Source organism: Grus americana, chromosome 23 (genome assembly GCF_028858705.1).
Source record: "Grus americana isolate bGruAme1 chromosome 23, bGruAme1.mat, whole genome shotgun sequence".
Classification (NCBI taxonomy): Eukaryota; Metazoa; Chordata; class Aves; order Gruiformes; family Gruidae; genus Grus; species Grus americana.
Window position 1 is genome coordinate 2,452,999 of NC_072874.1, and position 24,755 is coordinate 2,477,753.

At 49.6% G+C, this 24,755-nt stretch overlaps 1 protein-coding gene across 2 annotated transcripts; it reads right to left on the minus strand.

The window, feature by feature from the left end:
* Positions 1–19: 19 nt before the first annotated feature.
* On the minus strand, positions 20–24,287 carry STK40 (serine/threonine kinase 40). 2 transcript variants are annotated; one of them, XM_054802495.1, is made up of 12 exons: positions 24,140–24,287; positions 17,142–17,254; positions 15,002–15,121; positions 13,929–14,014; positions 13,292–13,435; positions 12,133–12,360; positions 11,228–11,280; positions 8,088–8,203; positions 4,786–4,930; positions 4,297–4,416; positions 3,183–3,267; positions 20–2,389 (listed from the first exon to the last, which is right to left on the minus strand). In XM_054802495.1, exons 3-12 carry the CDS (start codon positions 15,111–15,113, stop codon positions 2,171–2,173), a joined length of 1,308 nt encoding a protein of 435 aa, XP_054658470.1. In that variant the 5' UTR covers positions 15,114–15,121; positions 17,142–17,254; positions 24,140–24,287; the 3' UTR covers positions 20–2,170. The 2 variants fall into 2 exon arrangements, with proteins under 2 accessions (XP_054658470.1, XP_054658469.1); XM_054802494.1 differs by having other exon boundaries at positions 24,128–24,284.
* Positions 24,288–24,755: the final 468 nt, after the last annotated feature.

Below are 24,755 nucleotides of genomic sequence, written 5' to 3' on the forward strand. Positions count from 1 at the left end.
CGCTGCGCGCCGGGGTCTCGGTATGAAGTTTTATTGCCGACATGCAGGAGTAGTTTGATGTAGTACAAAAATAATGTCTTTATACAAATCTTTTTCCTCTTTTTTTTTTTTTTCTCTCCTTTTTTTCTTACAACAGGCTCCTTCCCGCAGCGCGGCCCCCCGCCCGCACCCCCAGCCGCTCCTGCCCTCCCCCCACCACCCCTCTTCCAGTTTGCTTTAATACACGTGTGATTTACTGGCGATGACCAGCGCGCAGGAATAGTGGGTATGATACAGCCGTGCAGAGGCCCCGGAATATTGCTTTAACTTTTAGGGAAAAAAACAAAACCAAAAACAAACAGGTGTGAGCAAGACAGCAGAAAACCAGATAGAGAGAGCAGGGCCCAGCTGGGGGGTCAGGGCCCAGGGGTGCTCACCAGGTCCCTGCTCTGCTGCTGGTGGCACAGGGGGGGGACAGGCACAGACCTGCCATCTTTAAAATAAATAAGGCTAAGACTTGAGGCTACTGGCTCAGCTGGCTGGGGTTGGTGCAACTGTTCTAGTCTGTATTAGTGTTCACAATTCCCTGCCTGCCCGCTGCCAAGCGGCTTTAGCGAGTTCGCAGGCAGGACATAATGCCCGATGCTGCCCAGGAGTTTCAGGTCAATCCCTAAGTCCCCACAAAGACACCGCTACGTTGGCCCAGGCTAGACACAGTCCGCTGCCCCAGCCCGGGGCACGAGAAGGCAACATGCTACAACTACATCTGCTACTCACTCCCTACCTGCACATGCTGGGGGGGTAGAGCTGACCCCAAAAAGCAGGGCCAGCACCCACAGCCAAGGCCACGGCCGCTGTTCCTGTCACTGCTCACAAATTTCCTTGTGCCCAGCCTGAAGCTGGCAGGAGAGCGCTATGCTGGAGCTGCCGTGGGGCTGGGAGCAGCCGGAGAGCTGCCGCCCTGGCTGGGACACGGCGAGCCCCAGCACCTCTGTGAGAGAACAGTTCATCTGGCAAGACAGGCATCCAGTTCACAAAATGAGGCTCAGAAACAATTGTTCCTGTTCTCAAGCACAGGCAAACGCTCTTCCAGTGGCATCAGGTGACAAACCGGGACATCCTTCTCCCGCCTCAGCGCCACGCGGGGACAGCGGCAGCAGCCCCAGGTTTGTGTGGCAAGGCTGGGATGGCAAGATAAGCTAGGGAACAAATACAGTAGAGACTTCAGCCAGCCCCTTCCTAATTCTAGGCAGATTATTTTGGGAAGCTTTTCACATTATAACTCATATATTATATCTGTACCACAACTGAAGTGTGAAAATGCTAAATCAGAATTAATGCAATTTTAACTGCACCTTAGATAAGCTACTGAAAAATAAGATTAAATCATATATTCTTAATGAAACTAAAAGAATCAGTGAAAGGTGGGAAAGAGGTCAGAGGCCACACCAGGCCGAGTCCTGCAAAACCTTTGAACTGCGGACAAGATCCAATCTTTGCAGCGATCGCCTGCAAGAATGATCCTTGCCCATGGCAGTGGCCGGGCTCTCCAGGCAGCCCTGGTGACACCGGGTAGCCGGGCAGCTGTTTGTGCTGCTCGTGAAAGCCTCAGCACACTGCAGCCCACACACGGCCACGGAGGGTTGACACCACAGCCAAACCAGGTGGCACGATAGGGACAGAAAAAGATTTGATGCAGATGAAGGGAAGTGGGAGGTTTCAAGAAATTCTTCCTTTCGAGAAACCCTGATAAATCTAAGCTTATTCAAACCATATGGAGCGAATGCAATCAGCCGACTCTCCATACTGCACAGCCGCAACTCTTGTGCCAGCAAACCAGCTTCACCCTTGGTAGTCTTCTCCTTTCCCACAGGCTTTGCTCGATCCAGAGAACAGCATGGTTAAAAAGACAAGAGAGGTAGATTACAGTCATGATTAAAAGCAGATTAGTCATCGAGGCTTCGATTTAAAAAACAGATTCCAGAAGATGCCAAGAAGTTGCTGCTTCCAAAACTAGCTTTTTCAAAAGTCTTCTCCCTCCAGAGTGAGTGTGAGTGTGTCCCTGAACAGAGCTCAGAAGAATTGCTACATTATTCTCCATCACGGGACACTGGTATTGCTGTTGAGCTGTAGTAGGCGACGTGAAAGGCAGACTGCAGGATGGTGCTTGTGCTCTCAGATGTGTGGGAAGCTACTTCCGAAGGTACCTCTGGGCCAGGATAGCTGCGTCCAAAGGGTTCATGGGCTGGGCGTCATGGCCCAGGCGTCGCACGGGGGGGATGTTCCCAAACTGCCGCTTCTGTAGGAAGCTCTTGGCCTCATGCAAGGTGTTCTTCTCCTCGGCCAAGAGCAGCTGCTGCCTCATATAGTTCTCGAACTCATACTGCGAGCACTCCTCCGTCACCTTCACCTGCGAGAAGCACCCCATCAGAGCCACAGCAACAAGCAACGGTCCCACAGCTCCCCTCCGATGGTCCCGAGCTACCATGGGATAACTGGAGCTTAATGCAAGCACCGAACCTGCTGCCGGACGTACAGGCAGGACTCACCAGTGCCACCAGGAACAGAGGTCTGGAAACCTCAGTGGCTCTGTCCTGACGCAGCTCATCCCAACCCTGCCAGATATTCAGGGGCTGCAGCTGTTTGACCCCAGCTCTCACATCCCCCCAAGCACTGCGGAGGGATTTCTGATGGCAACACCAACTACAGCATCGCAGGCAAAAGCTCCTACAAGGCTGTCCCCAGGCAGTGAGGTCACTGGCCACCATTTCCAACACAAAATACGCTGGCAAGAAAACAGGATGTTCGCTCCATTGCAGAACTCACCAGGAGCCTGAGCCAACACCGCTACCTCCTCCCAGCTCTCCCAGCGCATGTGAGCTCTCAGCTGTGTGCAAGGGAGTGAGCGCTGCTCAGAGAGCAGCAACTGCCCCTGGGCCAGCTCTGTGGCCGTCAAGCTCACTTCCAGGCAGCATGGCCAGCTGGATGTGAGTCCCAGTCCCAGCAGCATGAGCCTTTCCTTCCGCTGCGCAGGACTGCAAGGGCCTCGGCCACCTCGCAGAGCAGCAGCCACAGCTGGGTCCTCGCCAGCCTCCCCTCCCCAGCTCGGGGCCACAGGGGCTGCCATCTCTTTCCACTAAAGACAGACTTAGCACGGGGGCACAGAAAAGCAGTTCTAGGGAAAGGAAAGTAGGAAAACCTACCTCTTGGGGGTGTTCAGGGTTAGCCACTTGGTCATCGATGTCTGGCACCACTTGCAAAGGGCCACTCAGCGAGGACATGGACTGCCTGGGGGGAAAGCACAGCATCAGGCACCTGGAGCTCAGCCCCCACTCACCCACCCTCACCCACCAGCCTGGCCAGGGTAATCCTGCCTGGCTTGCCATGGCTGGCCACCACAGTGTGGCACAGCGCTGTCTGGATGCCACACCAGCTACTGCTACTAAAGGATGCTATTCCAAATTCAACTTCCCTGGTATGAAATCACGTCAAAATCCCCAGAGCTGGTGGGGTTTTGTTTGTTTTTTTTTTTTTTTTTTTTTTTTTTTTTTTTTTTTTTTTTTAAAAAAACAGGATGTGGAACTGTAACTCTTGCATAGGTAGGAGAGAAAACAGCCACAGCTCCAAAAATCACAGACTTCACTGCTGACTCAACAGGCAGCACAAGAACTTTGCCCAGGCATGCTGTGCAGCACAGACAGAAGGTCATGGGGCTGACAAGAGGGCTGCACCAAGCAAACATCACCAGGATCCATTTCTGCTGGAGTATGCTACTGGAATCTCATCCCAGTGGGTTCATGCCAGTCCTGGAGTCAGATTTGCCCCCAAAGGGCATCCCCACCCTGCACGTGTAGTGTTCCCACTTGTAATGGCACTGCCTGCTCTTCCCCTCTAGAGATCTCGTGCCTGCTTTTACTGAACGGGTAATGCAGTGCTAACCGCAGGCTTGCAGGAAGCGTCTGCATTCGGCCGCATCTGTTTGTACATGTAAGATATTCCTGACCATTAGACTTTCTTTAAAAATCAGATCTGGGAGCACAAGGGGGGGGCACAGCAGCAAAGTACCCCAGTACTATTTTGTAACGCTATTGCTTTACAGACTCCAACCTTGGCCACAATGACAAGCATTTGTACAGGCCACTCTGGCTGTATCCATCAGCAGACACCAATGGTTGAGAGACAGGATTTAAAGGCTTTTTTGCAGTTCCCTCAGATCATCCTCCGGTGTCCTGTTTGGCAGCAGTCTGCTGGCTGCAGCTGGAATAACACAGCCTGCGGCCAGAGACGCCATGTTCCTGTCTCTCCACTTGCACATACCATGATGCTATGATGGAGCTGAGAGAATCCAGCACTTCAGAAGCTGTCAGACGCTGCTGCGGATCCAAGACCAGCAGTTTTCGGATCAAGCACACAGTGTTTTCTGAGACCCGTCCATCCCTGGGAGAGAGAATGCACGGTGAGCCCAAGTGCACAAGGTGGGCAGACGCAGCAGCAGGACGGACACGCTGGGAGCCCAGCTCAGGAACTAGAGGAGCCACCGCTGCTCTGAGTGAGAGACCCCAGAATTAGTCGGGAGGTCGATTCTCTGTCCCTGCCGCACGGGGCCTCTCTCACCTTTGCACAAGATGTCCCAGCTCTGCTACTCCTTCCTCGGTGTCTACTGCACACAGTCTTTGGTCTCATTACTGCTGCGACCCTCAGGGGCTTTGATTGAAGCCCCTCCAGCTCCGGCTGTCCCAGTACGGCCCAGAGCACCGCCCGCACAGGCACTAAGAGAAAAGCCTCCCCGGGACAGGCTGTACTCACTCAGGGATGGTGTACTCAGCAGCCTTGATTTTGCGGAAAAGCTCCTGAGGTATGCTGTCATAGAAGGGGAACTGGCCATAGAGCATGGTGAAGAGCACCACGCCCAGCGCCCACATGTCACTGGGTTTTCCACGGTACGGCCGTCCTGCAGGGAGCAAGGAGAGACAAAAGCAACAGGCTTCATGACACCGCTCACGTCTGTGGCCCACCACCAGCAGTAAAGGCGCTGAAGCAACCTCTGCATGTGATCCTTTTGTCTAAGCATTAATCAAAACCGCTCAAGACTTCCTACTGCAAGACACTATGAACCTCTTTCAAAGGTGCACCCGTTGTGAATAAGCACATTGTTCACCTCCACACAGGTGTCTTCCCTTTCCCTATAGAGCAGGGCTGTCCCTGCTGAATGGCCCTGAGGTGACCCAAAAGCATCACGTAATTGGAACTACTGCATCCTGTGCTGGAGCTCACTACTCTCCCCTTCACCATCCCTTCAGACTTGCCACTGGCAGCCCCTGAGCCTCGCAGGCTCCACAGATGCACCTCGCTGTGAGTCCGGGTCAAAGAAGAAGAGAACTTAAGGGCCAGTGAGCACGGGGAGGCAGGAAAGAAACCCTGAGAAGAGTAAGTGCTCCTCAGGCAAAGAGTGGTCCAAGACTAACCCCAACCTCACCACTGGCTGCACCGGAGATTTGCATGGAAGTGCAGACTAAGACCCTCCACACCCGGCTCAGATTGAGCCCATCGAGGTGGGACTCTGCCTCCAGAATGGATCCAGCAGACGGCACTGAAGCCTGCCGTGAAGCCATGGAGGGCATGGGAAGGTGCCTCCCTGAAAGCTGCTGCAGCCTCAGTATGCCCTGGGATTTGCTCAATGGAAACACTGCTTTAAAGCCCCTTACACAATAAATCAAAAAGCAGCGTGCATGAGGATCAAAAAATTAAACTCCAGTGCTGTACCACAGCATAGGACTGAGGGAATGACTTCCTCTGACTCACGCAGTGAGTCACTGCTGCAGCATTTGTTATTTGTACTAATTATTCTTTGCTTTATATGCTCAAAAAAAGGCACCTCTCCCTCCTCCTCCAGTTTTTCCTGCGGTGACATTTCAGCAGCCATAAAATGCAAGCCATGTCTTAGAAGAAGACAGCTTCTCCTGGAGACCTAAAACAATGATTAATTCTTTAGGCGTTTTAGCTTCCTCTTGCACAGGAGTATCAGCAATACAGACAGAGGGATGCTCAGAGTCTGAAGGTGGTGGTGAAGCCTGGAATGTCCTCAAGTAACTTTTCCCTCGATGCTTGGAGGGGAACTACAGACTGAGCCATTTTGGAACAGCATTTTCAAGAGCACAGGATGGGGCTGCACAGACACCCTGTGGGGAAGAGCTAACCGCAGAGACATCAGAGCCGGAGCACAGTGCAATGGCACCCAAAGGTCAGCCCAGGTGGTGCTACAGCAGGACGCAGTCCTGTACCTAAGGCTGCTCCTTGCAGGGTCTTGAACAGCCTCAGCTCTCAGAGAAGTCAGCAAAGACAGCCTGTTCAGTGCCAACGGTGTGACCTACAGACAGCCCAGTCAACCCACCAACAAGAGAGCCGTTAGAAGAAACATGGGCGCTTGGAGTCAAGCTGTGCTGGCGGGGAGAGTAACAGGGCTGAAGTCCAGGACAGAACGGTTCCCCGGACGAGCTGGAAGGAGCAGCTCCACACAGCCTTTACCGGCCACTTGAGCTGCAACTGCTCCAAGCTCCTGCAGAGCAATTGGCTCCTATCATCCATCTGGTTACAGGGGCCTCAGGATATCCTGCAGAACAGGAAAGGCCTGCGAAAAAACACACGTTCCACCTCCCCGGCTGCCTCTGTTCCCTTCCTGGCTTAGTCCTGCCCAGAAGGGAAGCAGTCTCAAACCTGCCTGGCAGATCATGACGGAAGAGCTCAGCTACACTTATTGCTGCTGCCTGTAAACTTGACAACAAACTTACTGAGGGGAGTCCACTGGGTCTGGACATACCAAGACTAGCTCCCTCTGAGGGCATTTCTGAAATACAATAGCTCAGGATACCATAAACAAGTAGCTCCAATCTTCAGCAGAGGTGTTTTCAGTATTCCAGAAGTTACCCTCACAAACAAATGCAACAGACCGGTGAGGACTCTGCCTTTCACACTGGCTGTATGCACATCAGCGAGCGGTGCTGCCTAACGTACTGCCAACTGTCCAGAAAACAGTTGGTGCTGATGACCCACAGTCCACAGTTTTAAGCAGTTTCCCATCATCCTAATGCCACCCAGCCCAGCGGATGGACAGCCCTTGGCAGGTGGGATGCATTAGGGGGGATCTTGGACTGCCCCTGCAGTTCAGCTCCATCCAGAGGGAATTTTAATAATCTGTGCTCACAACGAGTACTCCGCAACATGAGCTAATGCACGGAGAGATGCTTCAGATGCAAAGTCCCAACTGTAAATGCACCTTTCAATGCACTCTAGTCAAGCTCACCTGGATGACAGAAAAAACCCCCTCAACCCCCCCCAAAGCGATGCCTCCATCACTGCCTGCTCAGCTACTGCCAGCACAAAGGCTAGCACAGTAGCAGAGTTCATTGAGGAGAAGCTTCCTGAAGCAGCTAGACAGAAACCACATCTGTTTCTGAAAGTCCCATGCACTGGAAACAGTTAAAAGGTGGGAGGACACTGTTTGTGTCCTGTTTGTTCTCTGCAGAACAAAGCTGTTCTTCAGAGACTTCTGCTTAAGTCCTCTGCTGGAGACAAGACACAGCCCGAACAGACTGCAAGTCTGGCCTGGTGTGATCATTCCTTTATTTTTAAGTAACTCCTCTCTCTGACTGAGAGAAGCTGCCCAGATTAAAAGCTGTTCCCTTCTGGAAGCAAGCAGCAGCTGCAGCAACTGCTCCTCTTAGTGTATGACCTGGAATAAACTGACCTTATGGTGGGATTTGGACCGATTGCCTCTTAGGCCTAGGGATTTACCTGCAACTTAAGTGAACAAGATTCAGACGTGGGAAACTGAAGATCTTGTCTGCAGTCAGACTTACTTAGGAACAGGCAGGGAGCTTTTAGTTAGCTTTGAAGTTCAGACTAGCCTTAAGAAAAAAGTTACACTTGCTCCTTCCCTCCATACTTTCCCAAGTGGAAAAAACAAACTGTCTCATAATTGGACCCTAATTAAGAGGCTCTCAGAAGGTAAGTTACATATGGGAACAGAACTAGGTGGTTGTCACTTATTGTCAAGAGCCACAAATAAATGAAACAAGGGTTAAGTGTGGGGGCTGAAGGGGATTGCCTACCACTGAGCACATCTGGGCTGATGTAGGCAGGGCTCCCTCGCTGGTCTTTCAGCAGGTCATCCTCACTCACGAGGTGCTTTCCGAGACAGAAGTTTGTTATGGTTATTCGATGAGTCCTGGGGAGAATCAAGAAGACATCAGTGAACACGGGTCATCCTGCACGAGCCAAACAGCACAGAGGAAGTTAACGCCAAAACAGAGGTGTGTGTCCATGGGGCTTTTTGGGAAGCTTGAAGTGCTGGGAAAACACCAGCAGGGCTGTAAGATCAACTCTGTCCCGACGGGGAGGGATTCCACACCTGTCAGCATGGCTTGCAAGACTCTTACAGGGGGAGTAACAAGACTCTTACAGGGGGAGTAAGAGGATCTTTTTTACAGCTATGGATAATGTCTACGTTCAACTTGAGTGGCACGTGTAAGCGTGGCCGTAGGCACAGGGTGCTCACGGAACCTGCCCACCTTGTAGCCACACAGCCACCTTTTGGCCAGCCTCCCTAGGAGCATGCTGGCCAGCAGCACAGCACCCCACAGGCATCAACAGCACCAGGATCTGCACTTCTGTGCTTGCTGACCATTGTAGGGCAGTTTATTTTAACAGCAGATTCTCTGCCACGCTTCTCAACTACCATCTCTGAAGGCATCTTCTCCACATAACATTTTCTGGAAGCCAAAGGAAAATGCCCAACAGAAGGGCTGCCCCACGACTGCGCTCCATGCACTGTTTGCTTAGGCATCACAAGCAGATGAGCTACAGGACCTTTGATCAGATTCTTCTGATTCTTCTGACCACTTCTGCGTTACCCAGCAGTTCCACAGCAGGAGCCCCATGGCAGTTTTACCTGATCTGCAGGACTGTTCTGCACATGCAAGTACACAAAACAGAGAAATCAACGTCCAAAAGACCTCCTGCATTTGAGTATTTCAGAAAAGGTGGGAACTGCAGGTACACGCGACTTCTCTGTTAAGATACCCCTACTTCCCTATAGTATTGCCAGCTCCAATTAATGATTTTTTTCCAGGGAAAGTGAGCTCATTACAAAATTACTACCACATTAAATCTATCATGTCACTCAGGTACTTTGGATTTTAACGTACAACTTAAGGGCTGAGCAGAAAAACACTGTCTAGAAGATTTCTATATCCTTGAAAAGTATTACACAACTAGAGCCTGAGAGCATGAATTAAATCAGTCAAAATAACCAAGAAGTATTTCTAGCAAATCTAACAGACAAGTGAAATAAAACCAAGTGTGGGTTGGCAATGGAGAGTTGATTATTAAGACAGGCAGACTTGTGTTTAAGAAGCATTAGCTCCAACTGTCAAGAGACTTCTCTGGCTGAATAACAATTTGCAGGATTTGTTAAAGGTTTAAAAGACTAAGTGTTCTAAAGGACACTAAAATGTTCAGGGTTGCTTGGTTTTATTTAGTCACCGAAATCTGATATAATCTGTAATCATCCAACTACTGCGCTGGCTAATTGGAAAATTTGCAAGGCTTTAACGTCCGCGTCTTGCGGGGGGCAATGTCTGAGGGATGTTCACCAGCCCAGGGTGTAACGTGCCTGATGAGGACTTTGCAGTGATATAATTTCACTCCCCCATCAACAGAAAAGACCTGGGTCCTTTGTCAGCATGGCTGGAACAGAACAAACATTTCTGATCAGCCCAAGTGACTGGTCCTCTCCATGGTGATCTATTCTTACGCCTCACCCACCCTTTCACATGACTCACTGCTGTAGAGGCTACAGTTTTTCCTCTCCAAAGTAGGCTTGCTAGTAAAAAGCAAAACCATAGCATGTAATACAAAGCATTACTTTGGCAAGTGTGTTCACAAAGCTTCAAATACCTCCCCCTTCCTGCTAGTGGGGGCCCCTGTGTGCAGCTCTATCAGTGGGATGCTCCACTGCACGCTTTGCCCAGAAAAGAAGGGAAGCGCTGGGTGGATGCTTTAAAGCAGCAACCTTTGTCTGCCTCTTCCTAGCAAGAAGAAGAATCAAAGAAGCAAGCAGAAGATAAGAGATTTATTTTAAAGTAGCTCTGTAGAAACAACTTTACACAATCTACAGGTGGCCCTGAAAACCACCAGCTGCTGTGCGAGAACACCAAGAAGTTCAACCTCAGTAGGTAAAATCGGCTTGCTTTCAAACAGTATTAGGGGGGAGAAGAGAGCAAGCTGTGACCACGGTGAACCTGCACGCTTTGTGCAGACTCTGGAAGCCTGCAGACCTAAAGCCTTCCAGTTTTTTATTCATTCCACAGAAAACCAGACAGTGTGAAAAGACAATGAATTCCACTCATTCTTAAAGTTAGCGCGAAATATTTAGCCAGTAATGTAATACCAAAGGACACAGCAGAGCATCTGAACTGGAACTAGCTTCCCAACTAAGTCACTACATAACCCAAGACAACTAAAACAACTCCAAGGAGCCATCAAGCAAAGCACACACTACCACCAGCTGCCTCTCACTCGAGCTGAACTCAGGCCCCACTGATGCCGTTCACTCTGCTCCGGGTCTGCACAGCATCCAAGACACGTTGGACATCAGTGCGTTATAAACTGAAGCTTCCATCAAACCAGCTAATGGGAACAAGGAAGCTATTTCAAGCACAAATACAGACTAGACAGAAGAACTTTTGTTTAGATAAGTAAATATTTTACTGCTAGCAAAAACACAGCAGCGTAACAGTCAAAGATTTAACACTGCTGTGATTATAGTACGGACTGCAGTGCTGGGAATTCCTTTAGCACGACGGAAAATGAGTTATGTGAACAGAACCACTTACCACATTTTAATTTTATATATATATATATAAAAAAATAAGCATTTCTCTTGCAGGTTTCTGAATTATTATGAAATTTAGTTTTCAGAAGTTAGAATCCAAAAAGAAGCGCTGATATTGGGTCACTAAGCTTGGTGAAGAGTGAACTACCTAGGTTGGGCTCAATTCTTTTTTGGAGATTAACTCATATAAACTTTGAACTGGATTTGCATTTTTGCACAGCTGCTTCCATTTCCCCCACCCTTCTCACACAACAGCATTCAACAAGTGCTGCCTTCAGCTGCATTTCTAACAGAAACCTGCTTCAGGGAAGATAGATAAAGACAACTGCCAGAAGAGCAGCTCTCCAGCAGACTTACCTTTTGTTTAGCACCATGTTTCCTAGTTTCAAGTCTCTGTGCACAATATTTTTCTGTAAAAATATATAATTGTATAACATGAACAAAAGCGTATTTGTTATAGCAGTATAGATTCGATACTTGGACAAAAGCATTAAGTATCTTTTGAAATCATGTCATCTGCATTCTCAGAAATAACCCAGATCAGGGATTCAAGTCCAGTTGCATCCTGGGCACTCTGTGCACTTCATTTTCGATTCTGGTCAGAAGGACAGAACAAGCAGATTTGCTGCTTTGACCACACAGGCAGACTTGACTGAAATTAAGAGACCTGAAACTTAAGTGTCCAGGCTCAGTAAGACCACTATGATGAGCATTCCCTCAGAAGACATATGCTTCACCGCTCTGCCAAGGAAGGATGGGTGGCCCTTGTCACAGGGTAAGAAGTCAAACATTGGCAGAACCTATTTTTGTTAGAATAATTTCTCCTGCATTGATCTCAAACTTATAGCTTGAGGTTCTGATCTCAGAAATCAATTCTTACATTGTGATTTATTTTGCTGCAAAAGGAAATAGCTTGAAGTGTTTCCTGCATTTGATTAGCCTCTGCTCTCCTCTTTGACCACCCCTTTCTGAGGCTAGTAACACTGTAATTCACCTGATCTGCATTTACTCTAGCTGGCCCCTCTCCACAGTCAACAAATGCTACATTAACATCAGGAAACTTGAGGAAAGGGGAAAGGAAGGGAACACTCTTATGGCTTGGGGCACGAGGTCTTACGCAGAACACTGTTATGGGGAAAGAGCTGAACCATCCCTCCTCTGTAACCTTGCCACTGCCTGCACAAGGAAGTTTTACAACATCTATTATACTAACGTGGGAAAACTAAGCCTTCCAGCACTGAAAGGGATAACAAAGATCTTACCTTATGTAACGCTTCTACCACTCGTACCACATCATAAAATATCACTACCGTCTCCCGCTCACTGAGTCTTTTCTCTTTAATGACATAATGCTGCAGATTGATCAGATCTGCTGTTTTGTCACTGAAGTCATGAGCACAGAGACAGTCTAACACAAGACAAATGCGCTTCTTCATTTTTCTGACCATTCTGTTGGCTTCTAGATCTTCTATAATTTCACAAGCTCGGTCCTACAGGGAGGCAAACAAATGAGCAATAGTTCAGGGAAGCTACCTAGGCATATGTACTTACATACAGAGCACTGGAGAATAACTATCTACCTGGTGAGCTCAAAATAAGCAAATGCAATCATAGTGCTTGATCTTTGCCCTGAGTTGGGATTTCAAAAAGATACATGATCTTTACTTAAGAAGCCAGAGAAAGTCTATGGTTTTACGGCTATGTCAGCACCGATACTGTTTATATCCCACAGACACCTTTAGATAAAGCCTAGAGAATCTCTACAGTCATACAGACTCTGAATACTAGGGATCCAACACATTAATGAGAAGAACAGAAATCTTAAGACACAATTAGCAGTTCTTCCATAACATTAAACAGGACACAGCTGAGTTGGACATCTGGCTTATTTAAGATATAGTACAGATGGCCTCATGTGAAAAGTGTTGACAAAACTTAACCAGCAAGGCAGTACCAACATCCAAACCAGTAATTCCTATCAAACCATCTCATCCATAAACAGCTCTGAAGGCATTAACAGCCACACAATTCACTCAACAGTTTCTTGGCAATTTGTCCCATCTTACAAGTCATCATAAAACAGTACAGAGACTGGAAAGCACAAATTCAGTTCTTAAGGGTGCTCTATGGGCACAAATTCATTTGCCAGTGAAGCGACTATTGTCCTGTTTGAAGGGGAAGCTACTGAACACCTGTCTTTGGATGTTCTCACACTTCCCAAACCCCGTTACATCCCACTTAACTCTCCAAAGCCCCTGCCACAAACTTGCTTGTTGAAGCAGCAGCGGTTAATCTCAGAGGTGTGCTGGTAATTCTTTACACACAAGAACAGGGTCAGCACGAAGTGTACATTAAACAAAAGCAGTTCAAGCCAATAGCGATTACTGGCATTCTCCCAACCTGGATGGTGACCAGCTGTACCTGAAAGAGCCCGTGATGATGAACCACTCCTTCCTGGTTGTGGAGCAGGGAGAGGAGAGAATACTCTGTGTGCAGCAGCATCTTGCCCTGTCGTTCCTCCTGGGTTTCTATTCCTTTATCACCCCTTTCTTCTAAGGTGAGAATCTTCAGGAAAAGGGAAAAGACCTTTATAGTTCCCAGAAAAACCCAAATGTCCCAAACCTCTCTCATTTTAGGTTTTCACACATGTTTAACAGCTGATGTAATTGCTCTGTTTGCATACTTGCCACAAACCTGTCTGAGCTAACATCTGTGCAGAATGCATAGCATGAGCTTGATTAACACAGAAAAGCTGCTCAGGTGGCTTTTTGCAAATATCCCAGGTGATTTTTCCTGCTGGGTCCACCCCCATTTCAGGCACAGCAGAACACATCAGAGGGCTCCAGGAGAGCAGCACAGCAGCCACAGAGGCCCTATCGCAGGGCTAATCTCGACACCAGATCTACGCCTGGCAGAACTGCCCCACCGAGGGGAAGTTCCAGCAGCCGTTTCCTACAGCGCACTGTACAGCCTACACCACACACTGCTGCAAGTGCCTCTGGCACAAGAGCTAACATTAAAGAGCCCTGAAGATGTGGAAGCCCTGCAGTTTGCTTACCTTTAGCTGATAAAAGTCATCTGTCCCATCCTTTCTTGCCAAACACTGAACAATACTTGGCACAGGGGAGTTACCTAAACGTGGACCTAACAGCACAAAGCAAAAACAGACTTGTTTTCCTTTAAGCAGCAATGACTAATTCGGGGTTACATCAGTATGCAAGTGTCACACAGTTTACATCAGTTTAAACTAAGTTCCTTTTTTTTCCAGGAGACTAAATGTGTTTCCACAAATTACTATCTAAAGAAAAAAGATGGTATTGAACTCTGAGACCTTTTATGACAATGTTTCAATTGTTCACTGGAGAAACATTTAACAAAAGGCCACACATGGCACAGCCTTTTTCAGAAATTCAAATTTCTGCATGCCTGAACCATACAGCTTTTGCATTTACTAGCAACACCCATGGCAACTGCTGTTACCACACCTCTGAACCCAACTGCCACCTCTGCAGGGACTGCTCGGGTACACAGATTGGTCCAAATTTCAAGTTAACATACAATCTCCACTCTTCAGTTTAAATCAATCAGCTTCCAATCGATTATCCATTGGTTTCCACTGTGAAGTCCATGTTTTTGACATTTATATAACTAGTTTGAACTAACAACTATTCTAGCAACTCTCAAGGTAGCAGAGCAGCCTTACCTTGGCACATACCACTTACAGTGATCACTACTCCGTTATTAAGGTGCCTACAGGCTGATTTGACAGCATATTCCAGGCAAGCAGGGTCCCCAGAGCTCTAACCAAAGAGTCCCCTGAATTAATTTGCTCTTTAACAAAGTTTAAGAATGTAGTTTAAAAAACAAATTAAAAAAAAAAGGGTAAAAGCGAGGGCTCATATTTATCTTAAAAGCCGTGCCTGCCTTGCTGTATTAGTATTACAAATCTCCTTAGCTTGCCTAGCTGCAGAAGCTCCAAGAGCTACTGCTCTGCTACATCAAGCAAATTGTGCTCTGAGGTAAGATGCTAAATTACACATCTGCTTCGCCTCATTTTACAGTGCCTTTTATTTTCAGTTTTGCAATCAGTAGCTACCTTGAAAACTGAAGAAGAAAACCCTCCCTGCTTACCTAGTATGAAAGGGCCCGCTCTCTTGGCGTTATTTCCAGAAATCCCTGTACAAAGAGCTTTTGCCTTAGTGGATGTTTCCCCAGCTCCTCTGTCTGATGCTCGCCGCTTCATCCTTGGCTCTTGAAAAAGAAAGAAGATCACATTTGATGAGCAACAGAGTTAATTTCTTATACTATCCCTTATTTCGTACTGGAAGGCTTTCACCTACTGACGCACTTGTGTCTCTGCCTACTTGTGTTTCTACAAAAAAAGCTATGGCTCATTACTGATAGACCAGTTGTGGGTTGGAGGCTTAATGCATTTCTGAAGGTATAAATCAGCCTCATTATTCAAAGCAACATTTCCTACAACAGTTGTTTGAGACACATACTGGGAACAAGTCAAAATAATTAAAGCTTGTTTTACAGCAAAAACAAGTTTGCAAATTAACATATTCCAAAAAACTCTGAAAGAAAATGCTGAAGTTCTCTGTCTGTATGGATGTCTATTTCTGATTCAGCGCCTGGACTATTGTGGGATCGATCCTTCACCAAAGACTTCCCACCAGGCGTTGCAGCCAGCTCACCGAGCAGCTCAAAAGGCTCAGATCTGTTCCTCAAACAGCTGAGAACACACGAAACTAACTGAGCATAAAAATGAACAATAGCTTTCACCTTTTCCAACAAGGGCATTGAAGATTAAAACATGCTAGTTATTGTGAGATTCAGTTAATTTAACAATGATTTTTCAAAAATGTATTTTTAGTCCTAAAATAAGTCCCCCCCTCTCTTTGTACCTCTTTAGCCTCTAATCTTTTTATTACATCTCCATCTATCTACATCCAACGCAGCTGAAATCTGAGTCCAGCATATAAAACCGTCACATCAGTCTCCAGGTGCAGGAAGCGATGCTTTGTTTGGGTTTAACACACTATTACCTGCCTTTAACGGATATGCCAATGAAAGGAAACACTGTGGTGCCAGTACGTGTGCTCTCTTGCACTACTACTCCGTGCAAAGAACAATTTCATCTATTAAACGCGAATCTCATGCTTTGCATCCAAGTCCACACACCACTACAAGTCAGTGCAAACAACTAAAAGCTTAACTAACTCCTGCTTATTCAGGTGTTGCAGAAAATCTGATTTCCAACATGCATTTATATTTGCTCAGAAATCTAAAAAGAGAATCTGAGGTGGCATTGAACCAATACCTAAAGGGCTAAATAAATCCAAGCCTCTGCGACTAAAACCCTTCTTCCCCAAAGGAAAGTCTTGTTTCAGTTCAGCAGGAACAAAACCTCTTATGTCTGCTGCCAGGCCAGCCTTCACACGCTGCACGTTCACTGCGAGCAGCAATCCGCTCCATCAAACCGCAATTTTCTTCCCAATACACCTCCTCTTCACCTTTACCTCTTGGAAGAGTTTCAAAGACTTCCACAAATATCTAGACATTAATGCTCATGCTCTAATATTTCAAAGATTTTTACTTTTTTTGAGGGGGGTGGTGGAGAGGAGGAACTAAGCACAGACCCATTTTCTTACTCTGAGCAAGTCAAAACCAAGCCCTGGTAGTCTTCCCTAAGAGATTACTACAGCAGACTGGGAAAATATTTTTGGGTTGTACTTATTTGTTTTTAAAAAGTCCCAGTGTTTCACCACATAAGAGACTGATAAATCACCACACTTTGAATGAAGTTTACCCTCTGGCAGTCCCACCCTTTCTGTGGACACAGGAGTGATCTCATTGCATTAATTCATCTAGCACTACCTGTCACCAAGATCAGAGATAACAAGAGAGATAAGCTGCGAAGTCTTGCAGCAGACTTTGCATCCCTGCACTACCATCTCCTACCAGCCGCTCAGATCTCCGACACAGAAGTGTCACCAGGCCCAGCGAGCTGAACAGAACAAAGTCGTGAGCCACACACGCTCTTTGTTCCGTTCATTCCGCCTCCCTGACCTAATATTTGATTGTACCTTATAAAATTCTCCACTTCTTGCAACATCATCATCCCTGCTGGAAATGTATGAGTAAGATTTCCACTGGAGAAACCCCACTGCACAGAAACTCTGAGATAATGACCGTTGCGCAATCCAAGCTGGATAGGAATTGCTGGTGCAAACGGCGTTATCGTAAACAAAATAATCTGAGGACTCACGTAGTTCAGCATCAACTGTATCTTTACTCTTCTTCCAAACTAGGTTTTCCAACGTCTCAGGAGACAGTAGTCATCACCTTGGAGAAGGCTGGATGGTCGAAAGGTCGAGGACTCTGTAATGCGAAATGAGATACACTTGATGCTGTGGTTCTGGATTATTCTTGATTACGATAACGTGGTATGCACCAAAAGTTCTGCAGCTTGAAACATCTGTGTTTATTTTGGCTTAGAAAAGGCCTGAAGCTCCTGATATCACGTGAGAGAATAAAAGGGCTCTTGAAGTTCAGGCCCCAAAGAGTCACAGACCATGGCCCTGCACAGCAAGACAAACACAAGCGTCAACAGTCTCAAAAGGCATTTTGTGATGCAAGACAGGCCTTCAGAGCAGAAACAAACATGTTCTCCGTTTTAACCTCCACCACACGGTACTAACTTGCCTATTTTTAACAGTATTTTAAATACACCCAAGTTAGCAATAGTGCCACAACAAAATCTTCACCACTGGAAACAACTGTTAATCACAGTAAGAGTTAACGCTTGAAGTTTGGACTTGAACAGAACGAAAGGCAAAGGAGAATACATTGAGTTTTATTCTTATTAAATCCCCACTGCAGTTTAATTTCTCTTTAAAATTTATATTCGGCCTCTAAAAAAATAATCAAACTAATTCAATTCAAATTCAGCACTGCTTAATAGTTCATCTGGTCCCATTTAAAAGTGGAAATGCTTCAAGTTTAACCCTCAGATACTGCACGCGTTACACATTCGTTAATCCACGCTGGCTTACTTTACCACTATCCAGTTAGATCAACTTAAAAATGCAGAAGGAACATTTGGGGTGCAGGAGCCAAACTCCCAACACCACCCAAAACACAATGCAATATTATCACCTGGCCCTGGGGATCTGCAAAGACTGCTGAGGATCCTTCTCATTTAGAGTACTGAAGCTATCAATACTTTGATAAACAGGACGCCCCGGCCAGGCAGACCCGTGCCGATGGTGCGCAGCAGCCTGCTCACCGGCTAGCCAGCACTTTCGGTATGAGTTGTCCCGGCGCTGAGAGCGAGCGGAGGTGTCCCAGCCCTACCGCTGCTTAAAGGACATTCACTGACTTAAGCATCGCAGCTTCAGCACAGAATATTTGTAAGAGCAAGAGAGAACACCACCAACGTAAATGGGTACTCAGCTATTGGAGACAATCCTGGGCCACTCGGGGCACTGTCCACCCAATCTCCCTACTCAGTCCCTGCTGCTTGGGCTGCACCCCGAGGGCGGCTGAGCCACCAAAACCCTCAGGGGCCCTCAGCAGCACCCACAGGGTTCGCACGTGAGCACTTCGGGTTTCTCTGAGCCCCGCCAGCCTTGCGCAGCTCGGCTCAAGGGACACCGGCAGCATTCCAGCTGCAAACGAGCTGCTTCCCCGTGTCCTGCTGCTACTGCCACCGGTGCGGCTGAGCCCTCCCAGGACAGGCTTGCTCAGAGCACACAAGAGGGATTACTGCATCGCACAAGGATTTCCTCCTCGCACACAATAAGCGGAGGGCAAATAAGCAGTAAGCGGAGTCCCACACATGAACTGGTTACACTGCAGCACAGCTGAGATTTAAAATAGCCCAAAGTTGAGAATTTAGAATATTTCCATGAGAGGTGGTGAGTCTCATAAGGGCAAAGAGCATCCCCCGGCCCCCGCAGCAAAGCCTCTGTCTACAGGCAGCCCCACAGACAGCCGGGACTTTCCAATTCTTAAGACTGAAAAAAAAAAATCATTTTAACATCAGCAGGATCAGTCTCAAGAGAGAGCATCCAGCATTTCTGCAGAGAACCAGAACAAACCCACTTATCCCTTAAAGCGCTCCATCCTAGAGACAGGGCCGTCAGATACTGATGTGGTGGGTTCACCGCCCCCAGCCTCAAAACCCAAACTGCACAAACTGAATCAAACCACCCCCGCTCCCTGTCCCACCATCTGTAACACAAATGGTTTCTCTCACACAGACAATGAAGTTACAAGTCTAGCACAAAAATTCATTACTTAACAATTTTAATGCGATGCATGCAATATATCAAACATCTTACTGGAGAAGTGTCTAAAGCCTCTTACTGTGCTAGTTACAACTCTAATAGAATTATTAATCAAATAATTTGGAGACCTAGACATAATGTCTTTTAATTACGTAGCTTAAGGAAATTGTCTAATTCCCGAATTGCTGCATAATGTTCTAGTGCCCAGCATAACAACAAAGAAAAACAAGAGAGGAGGAAACCGACCTTTTCATCTCAGACTAAAGAACCAGCAGGTCCTGCAGTCCAGCAGCCACAGCTAATAGCTGGAGCAGGAAAAAAAAAAAAGTACCTTTGGGGCGTTAACAGGATTACTCAGCAGCACAGAAACTACCTAAGACACTGAAGCAGCTGATACAACCTCCGCGACACTTTCTGTTGATTTATCTTGCAACAGGGGGACAAGCCAAATTAGTTGGTATTTACACTTTCTAGTGTGATGACTGGGAACCCCAGAGCATCCTACCCCGCTGCTACAAGCGACTGGTCTCTGCAAGTATGGCAACAGAGGGGAGCTGCAGCAGATGACGGAGCCCACCAGTGTCTGCTGGAAGTTCAGGGCTATCGAGGACAAGCTCCTTCAGCAAGGAGCTCGCACTGTTAAAGGAAGCCTGCCTCTGCAAGCCCAGGTGCCTCAGAAGCATCTCCCAGGCCACCGAAGGAGCTGCACTGCGGCTGCTCCCACTCGCCCCGCCGCCAGCACCCCTGACCTGAAACCTGCCTGTCGCTCCTGACCTGGAAACGCTGCAGGTGGAAACAAGACGGGGCTGCGCGGGAGTCGCAGGCAGGGCTGCCAGGCTGCTGGCTCGGGCGTGCGCACAGGACAAATGAATCACCGCTCCCCACGGGCTTCGTCATCGAGCTCGAAACCTCCGCGGCAGAGAGGTGGCACCGCAGGCAGGCCCGCTGGGTGCTCAGCTGCCCAGGGAAGCACGGCATTGCTCTCTACTCAATAATTTATCTCTCACCCCAGATGGGAAAATACCTGCCACCCAACGCAGCAGCATTTCTGCCCAGCTTTCTCTTCTGGAAGCCTAATGCTGCAGCATTTGGGACGAAGCTGGAGAGCCGGTGCAAAGGCTCTTGTTCCATCTGCCCCGTCCACTCAGCCATCACCAGTGACAGGCCAGCGCTGGCCTCAGCTTTTGCAAAAACAAAGCTAAAAAATTCATTCGAATGAAGAATATTAGGCTGCACATCTTACCATCTAAACAACGCACTGGGCAGTCTTTATCAGTAATGATTAATCAAAGTTCACACTAAAGCCTGGCTCATTGCAAATTCCAGCTCACGAGAAGCGTTGTTGGACATGACCTAAAAACATACATGAATGCTAATATTAAATGAGTAAAACCTCAAGTATGGTCTGGCTTCTGGCACGGGAACAAGCAGGTTGGTATCACTGCGAGAAGCAGCAATCCCGGAGCATTGCCACACGCCTTCTCCAGGCAAACTTGGCTAGGGACAGCTCAGACCCGAGTCATCAGTGCTCCCAGGGACTCAATTCCCCTTGGAAAAGCTTCCCTGAGAACAGGCGGAGTTCGGATCAGCCAGGCCTGTGGAAGAGTCACTGGCTGGGGGATTACAGGGAACGTTGGCCGGGCAGATCCCAAGCAAGGCAGGGGTGTGGGAAGGAGCAGCAGCAGCTGGTGCAGGCAAGGTGGGCTCCCCTCCCTCTGCAAAGCACTGTGGTGGATTCACTGTACAGGAACATTAACTCTACCAAAAACTTTGGAAGTTTAACTGTTCTGTAAGAGAAGTAACAATAAAAAAACAAACCAGGCCATCAGATGACTCAGAGCCACCAGCGCAACCCATGTACCACTGTGTGAGCCCTTCCGGGAAGGCAAGCCTTCTCCAGAAACAGAGGAGCCTTGACTCAGAGATTTCTTGGAAACGTGCGGAGACTCATTCAAGCTTCCTCCCTAAGCGAGGAGTTAGCTCAAAACCAGACGAAGAGTTTCTCTGACCAAAGGAGAAGGAAGAATCCCGAGGCGTGGGCACAGCACAAGGTGCTGGGGCACCCCCATGCCATCAGAAGGCACCTGGTAAAGTATGAGCTTACCAAGCAAGCCGTGCTTCGCAAGCTGGGGGACATGAATGCCTCCAGCAGCCCCTGCTGAACCGACCCACTAGGAAACCTCCTTCCTCAGCCCAACCTGCCGATGAGTTTAATCGTGGGTATGTGAGCAAGGCGCAGCCAGCACCCTGAGAGGCTGTAGTGCTAAAAGGAACCCCAGTACACCTTGCCTACATCCCACAGTTGGCTGCGGCCAGTCTCCAACTTCTCAGGGACAAAAAAGGCTTCCACAGGCCAAATCATACATCAGGGAAAGCAAATTCCTTCCTGGCCCCCCCAGGCAGCCAGGGAAACTCTGAAGCACAGGATTCCAGCAATGTAATTACAGTGCAAGCAAGCAACAAGCTGGGCTTTCTTTAAACCCTTCTGATGGATCAACACAGGAGATAGCCAAGGACTCATCTCTGGGAGTTCCCTGTTTGGTTACATAAACACCAGCTTCAGCTTAACCCTTTCACACTGAAGCACAGGACACATCCAGCAGGAAAAATCCCCGCTCAGCCCAACATCCTCATGGCAGGGGCACCTACAGCAGGGCACAGCAGAGGAGAAGAGCCCGCAAATCCAACTGCAGCACTCTGACAGCACCCCAGACTGCGTCGCTCTCCCAGCACAGAGCCCACCGCACGAGTTCCCAGCCCTGGGCTGCTCCTGTGAAATCAGGCAGTCACTGCCTTTAAAGTCACCATCAGGTGAGATGTGTTTTGTATTACAAGACTACTTCTTTTATGGCTTATGTTACTATGTACACTTAATATTCCATAAATCCATTGCAGCAGGACTTTCCTCATGCGCACAAAGATTATCGCATGACTCACACACGTGCTGACACTTTCTTTACAGTAAGGTGTGGCTCCTGTTTTTAACGATAATCTAGTCATCTAGTCCTAACTAGATAAATAGAAATATATTTAAGTTATCTACAGGTACTGTCATGCTAACGTTACCATCATTTGTAGCATGAAAGCACATTGACAGACACCGTAAGTTCACAAACGTGTACCTGACTACCAGAAAAAGACCACTTCACATAGAAAATTACAATGGGCACGGAGCTTCTGCTGGTCTACACGAGCAAAGCACACATCACGCAAGACCGGAGCACCGCTGCGCCTCTGCAGACAGATAACACATCCCTTACTTTGGCTAAGCACAGTGGGCAGTTCAGGCAAAATCAATAGGGCTGTCCTTAATCAAACTGCAGCTAAGTGCTGACAAGGCTTCCCTCTGTGTGGTTTCAAAAGGAGATGATTCTGTAATATCCTGAGGATGAAAAGCAGCTGAACACGAGGGTGCTTTTAAGTAATGCGATTATGCGACCAAACCATCAGCGCGGATGCCACAGAGAAACAATAAAAGGATGTAGCACAAACACTCCAGCACAGGGGAAACACGTCCTGCATCCCGACCGCTACCGGCCTGGGGCCATTGCCCAGCAGCAGGTAAGTGTTACTCTGCCCTGTCCCTCAATTTACACCCCACGAACCCAACCACCATCCACCTGCGTGCAGCTTGTGTCCTCCTGCCCCAAAGGGAGCCTGCTGTCCCGCAGCAGGCAGACGGCAGAGGCGCAGCAGCTCAGCTCCACCACTCCGGGCACTGGCCTCTGCTCCGACTTCTCTACCTCCCTCCGGACACGGGATTACAGCCTGAGACTAGAGTCTAAGACACCTAGCACACCTATATATAGCAGTACATGTTCAGCCTACACATTAAAATTCTAAACTAGCAAAGAACTGAATCAGCAGCACAGCACATTCACATCCACAGCCAGGGCAGGAGGAGGGAGCGGTTGGCCAGAACGAGCCAAGCCCCAAACCCCTCCTGTCAGGGGGACGCAGTGCCACGGGCTCCTCCAGCAGCAGCGCGAGACCTTTAACGCTCCCGCGTATTGCGGCAGCGAAGCTCCCACAGGCCACAGCCAACAGGTAACAGAAACGGGTTCTGAACGCAGGGAATCCCAAAGCGTGCCGCCTCCTCCTCCTCCTCTTCTTCGGGTGAGCTCGCGCAGGGAGGACGAGGCAGGTTGTAGTACTTTATGGTCTTACTCATTCTCACTGGAAGGTATGACCTTCAACTACTCGCTGCTGAGACACATGAGGCTCCTCCTCAGAAGTCCGAAACTACTAAATTAAGAACCCCCTGCCCAGCCTGAAAGCGAAATTTGGACCAAACACAAGCCCCGAGCCCGTCCGTGTGCTGCAGAACCAGCTACGCTGCCAGCGAAGCCCCAACCCCACCGGGGTACGGGCAGGAAAACTCCAGAGGAACTCGCTAAGCGCCGTTGTTAACCCCACCCGCGTACACACGCCCCGCCACGCAAAATCCCACCCGCGGCCGGTACACCGGGAGCACACAGACCGGCCGGGCCGACCCCGGGCAACGCTTCCCCGAGCAGCCCCGCGCTGACACGCCCCGGGGGCCCTCACGGCGGTCCGAGGCCATCGCACCCGCCACCGGCGGGCCAGGGCAGGGAGCGCGGTCTCTCCCGAGGCCTCGGCCGGGCCCCTCTCGAGCTACCGGCAGCGCACGGGTTCCACCGGCCGGTCGTGGCCCTGCCAGCCGGCCTGCCGGCCCCCGCCGCGCTGGGACAGGCCGCCAGGAGAGGCGCTGCCCCTGAGGCCCTGCGGGACGGCCGGGCACCCGCGGACTGCCGGCCCGGGACCACGCGGCGAAGCCTCCACCGGGGCCCGGTGCAGATTTAGTAAGAACGAAGCGGCCGCCCGTAGCGCCTTGCCCAGCCCCGCACGGACGCGGCTATCAGCGGCGCCTCCCGGCCGCGGTGCCCGGGCCGCCCACCCCCTCGCACGGCGGGACCGGGACCAGCCCCGAGCCCCAGCTCACCCGTCCGCTCACCCATGGCCCCGGGGCCGGCGCGGCCGCCGGCGCCTCCCGCAGCCCCACGCCCGGCCGCGGCCTCCGCTCCGCTCCGCGGCGGCGGCCACCTGACAACGGAAGTGACGCATGCGCCACCACCCCCCGCTGCCGCCATCCCGCCTCCTGGCGGCCGCCGCGCCGCCGCAGAGATGGCGGCGGGGCCGCGGAGAAGGGGGAGGCGCTGATTGGCCGGATGACCCAGCGCCGGCTTTGATTGGGGGAGAACCCGGGGGCTGGGCGGGGATATTTGTGGCAGGCTTTGATTGGTTGAGACGCGGAGACGAGAAGCAGGAAAGAAGTGAAAGCTGATTGGCTGAGGCGGGATGACTCCCTCCGCCGATTGGCTCCGGTTCCGGCCGGCGCTAGACTCCAAGGGGGTTGGTGTGCGGGCGGGAGATTCGAACGCGCCGTGATTGGTGGAAAGGCGGGTGCTTTCCCGGCGAGCCCCGCCCACAAAGCCCCGGAGCCACCCGCGGGGCCCCGCGCCCACCAGCCGGGCCCAGGCCCAGGCCCAGGCCCAGGCCCAGGCCCAGGCCGGGACCGAGCACTCTGCTCCCCTGCCACCCCCGCGGGCCAGGCCTCGCAACTCCCGTAC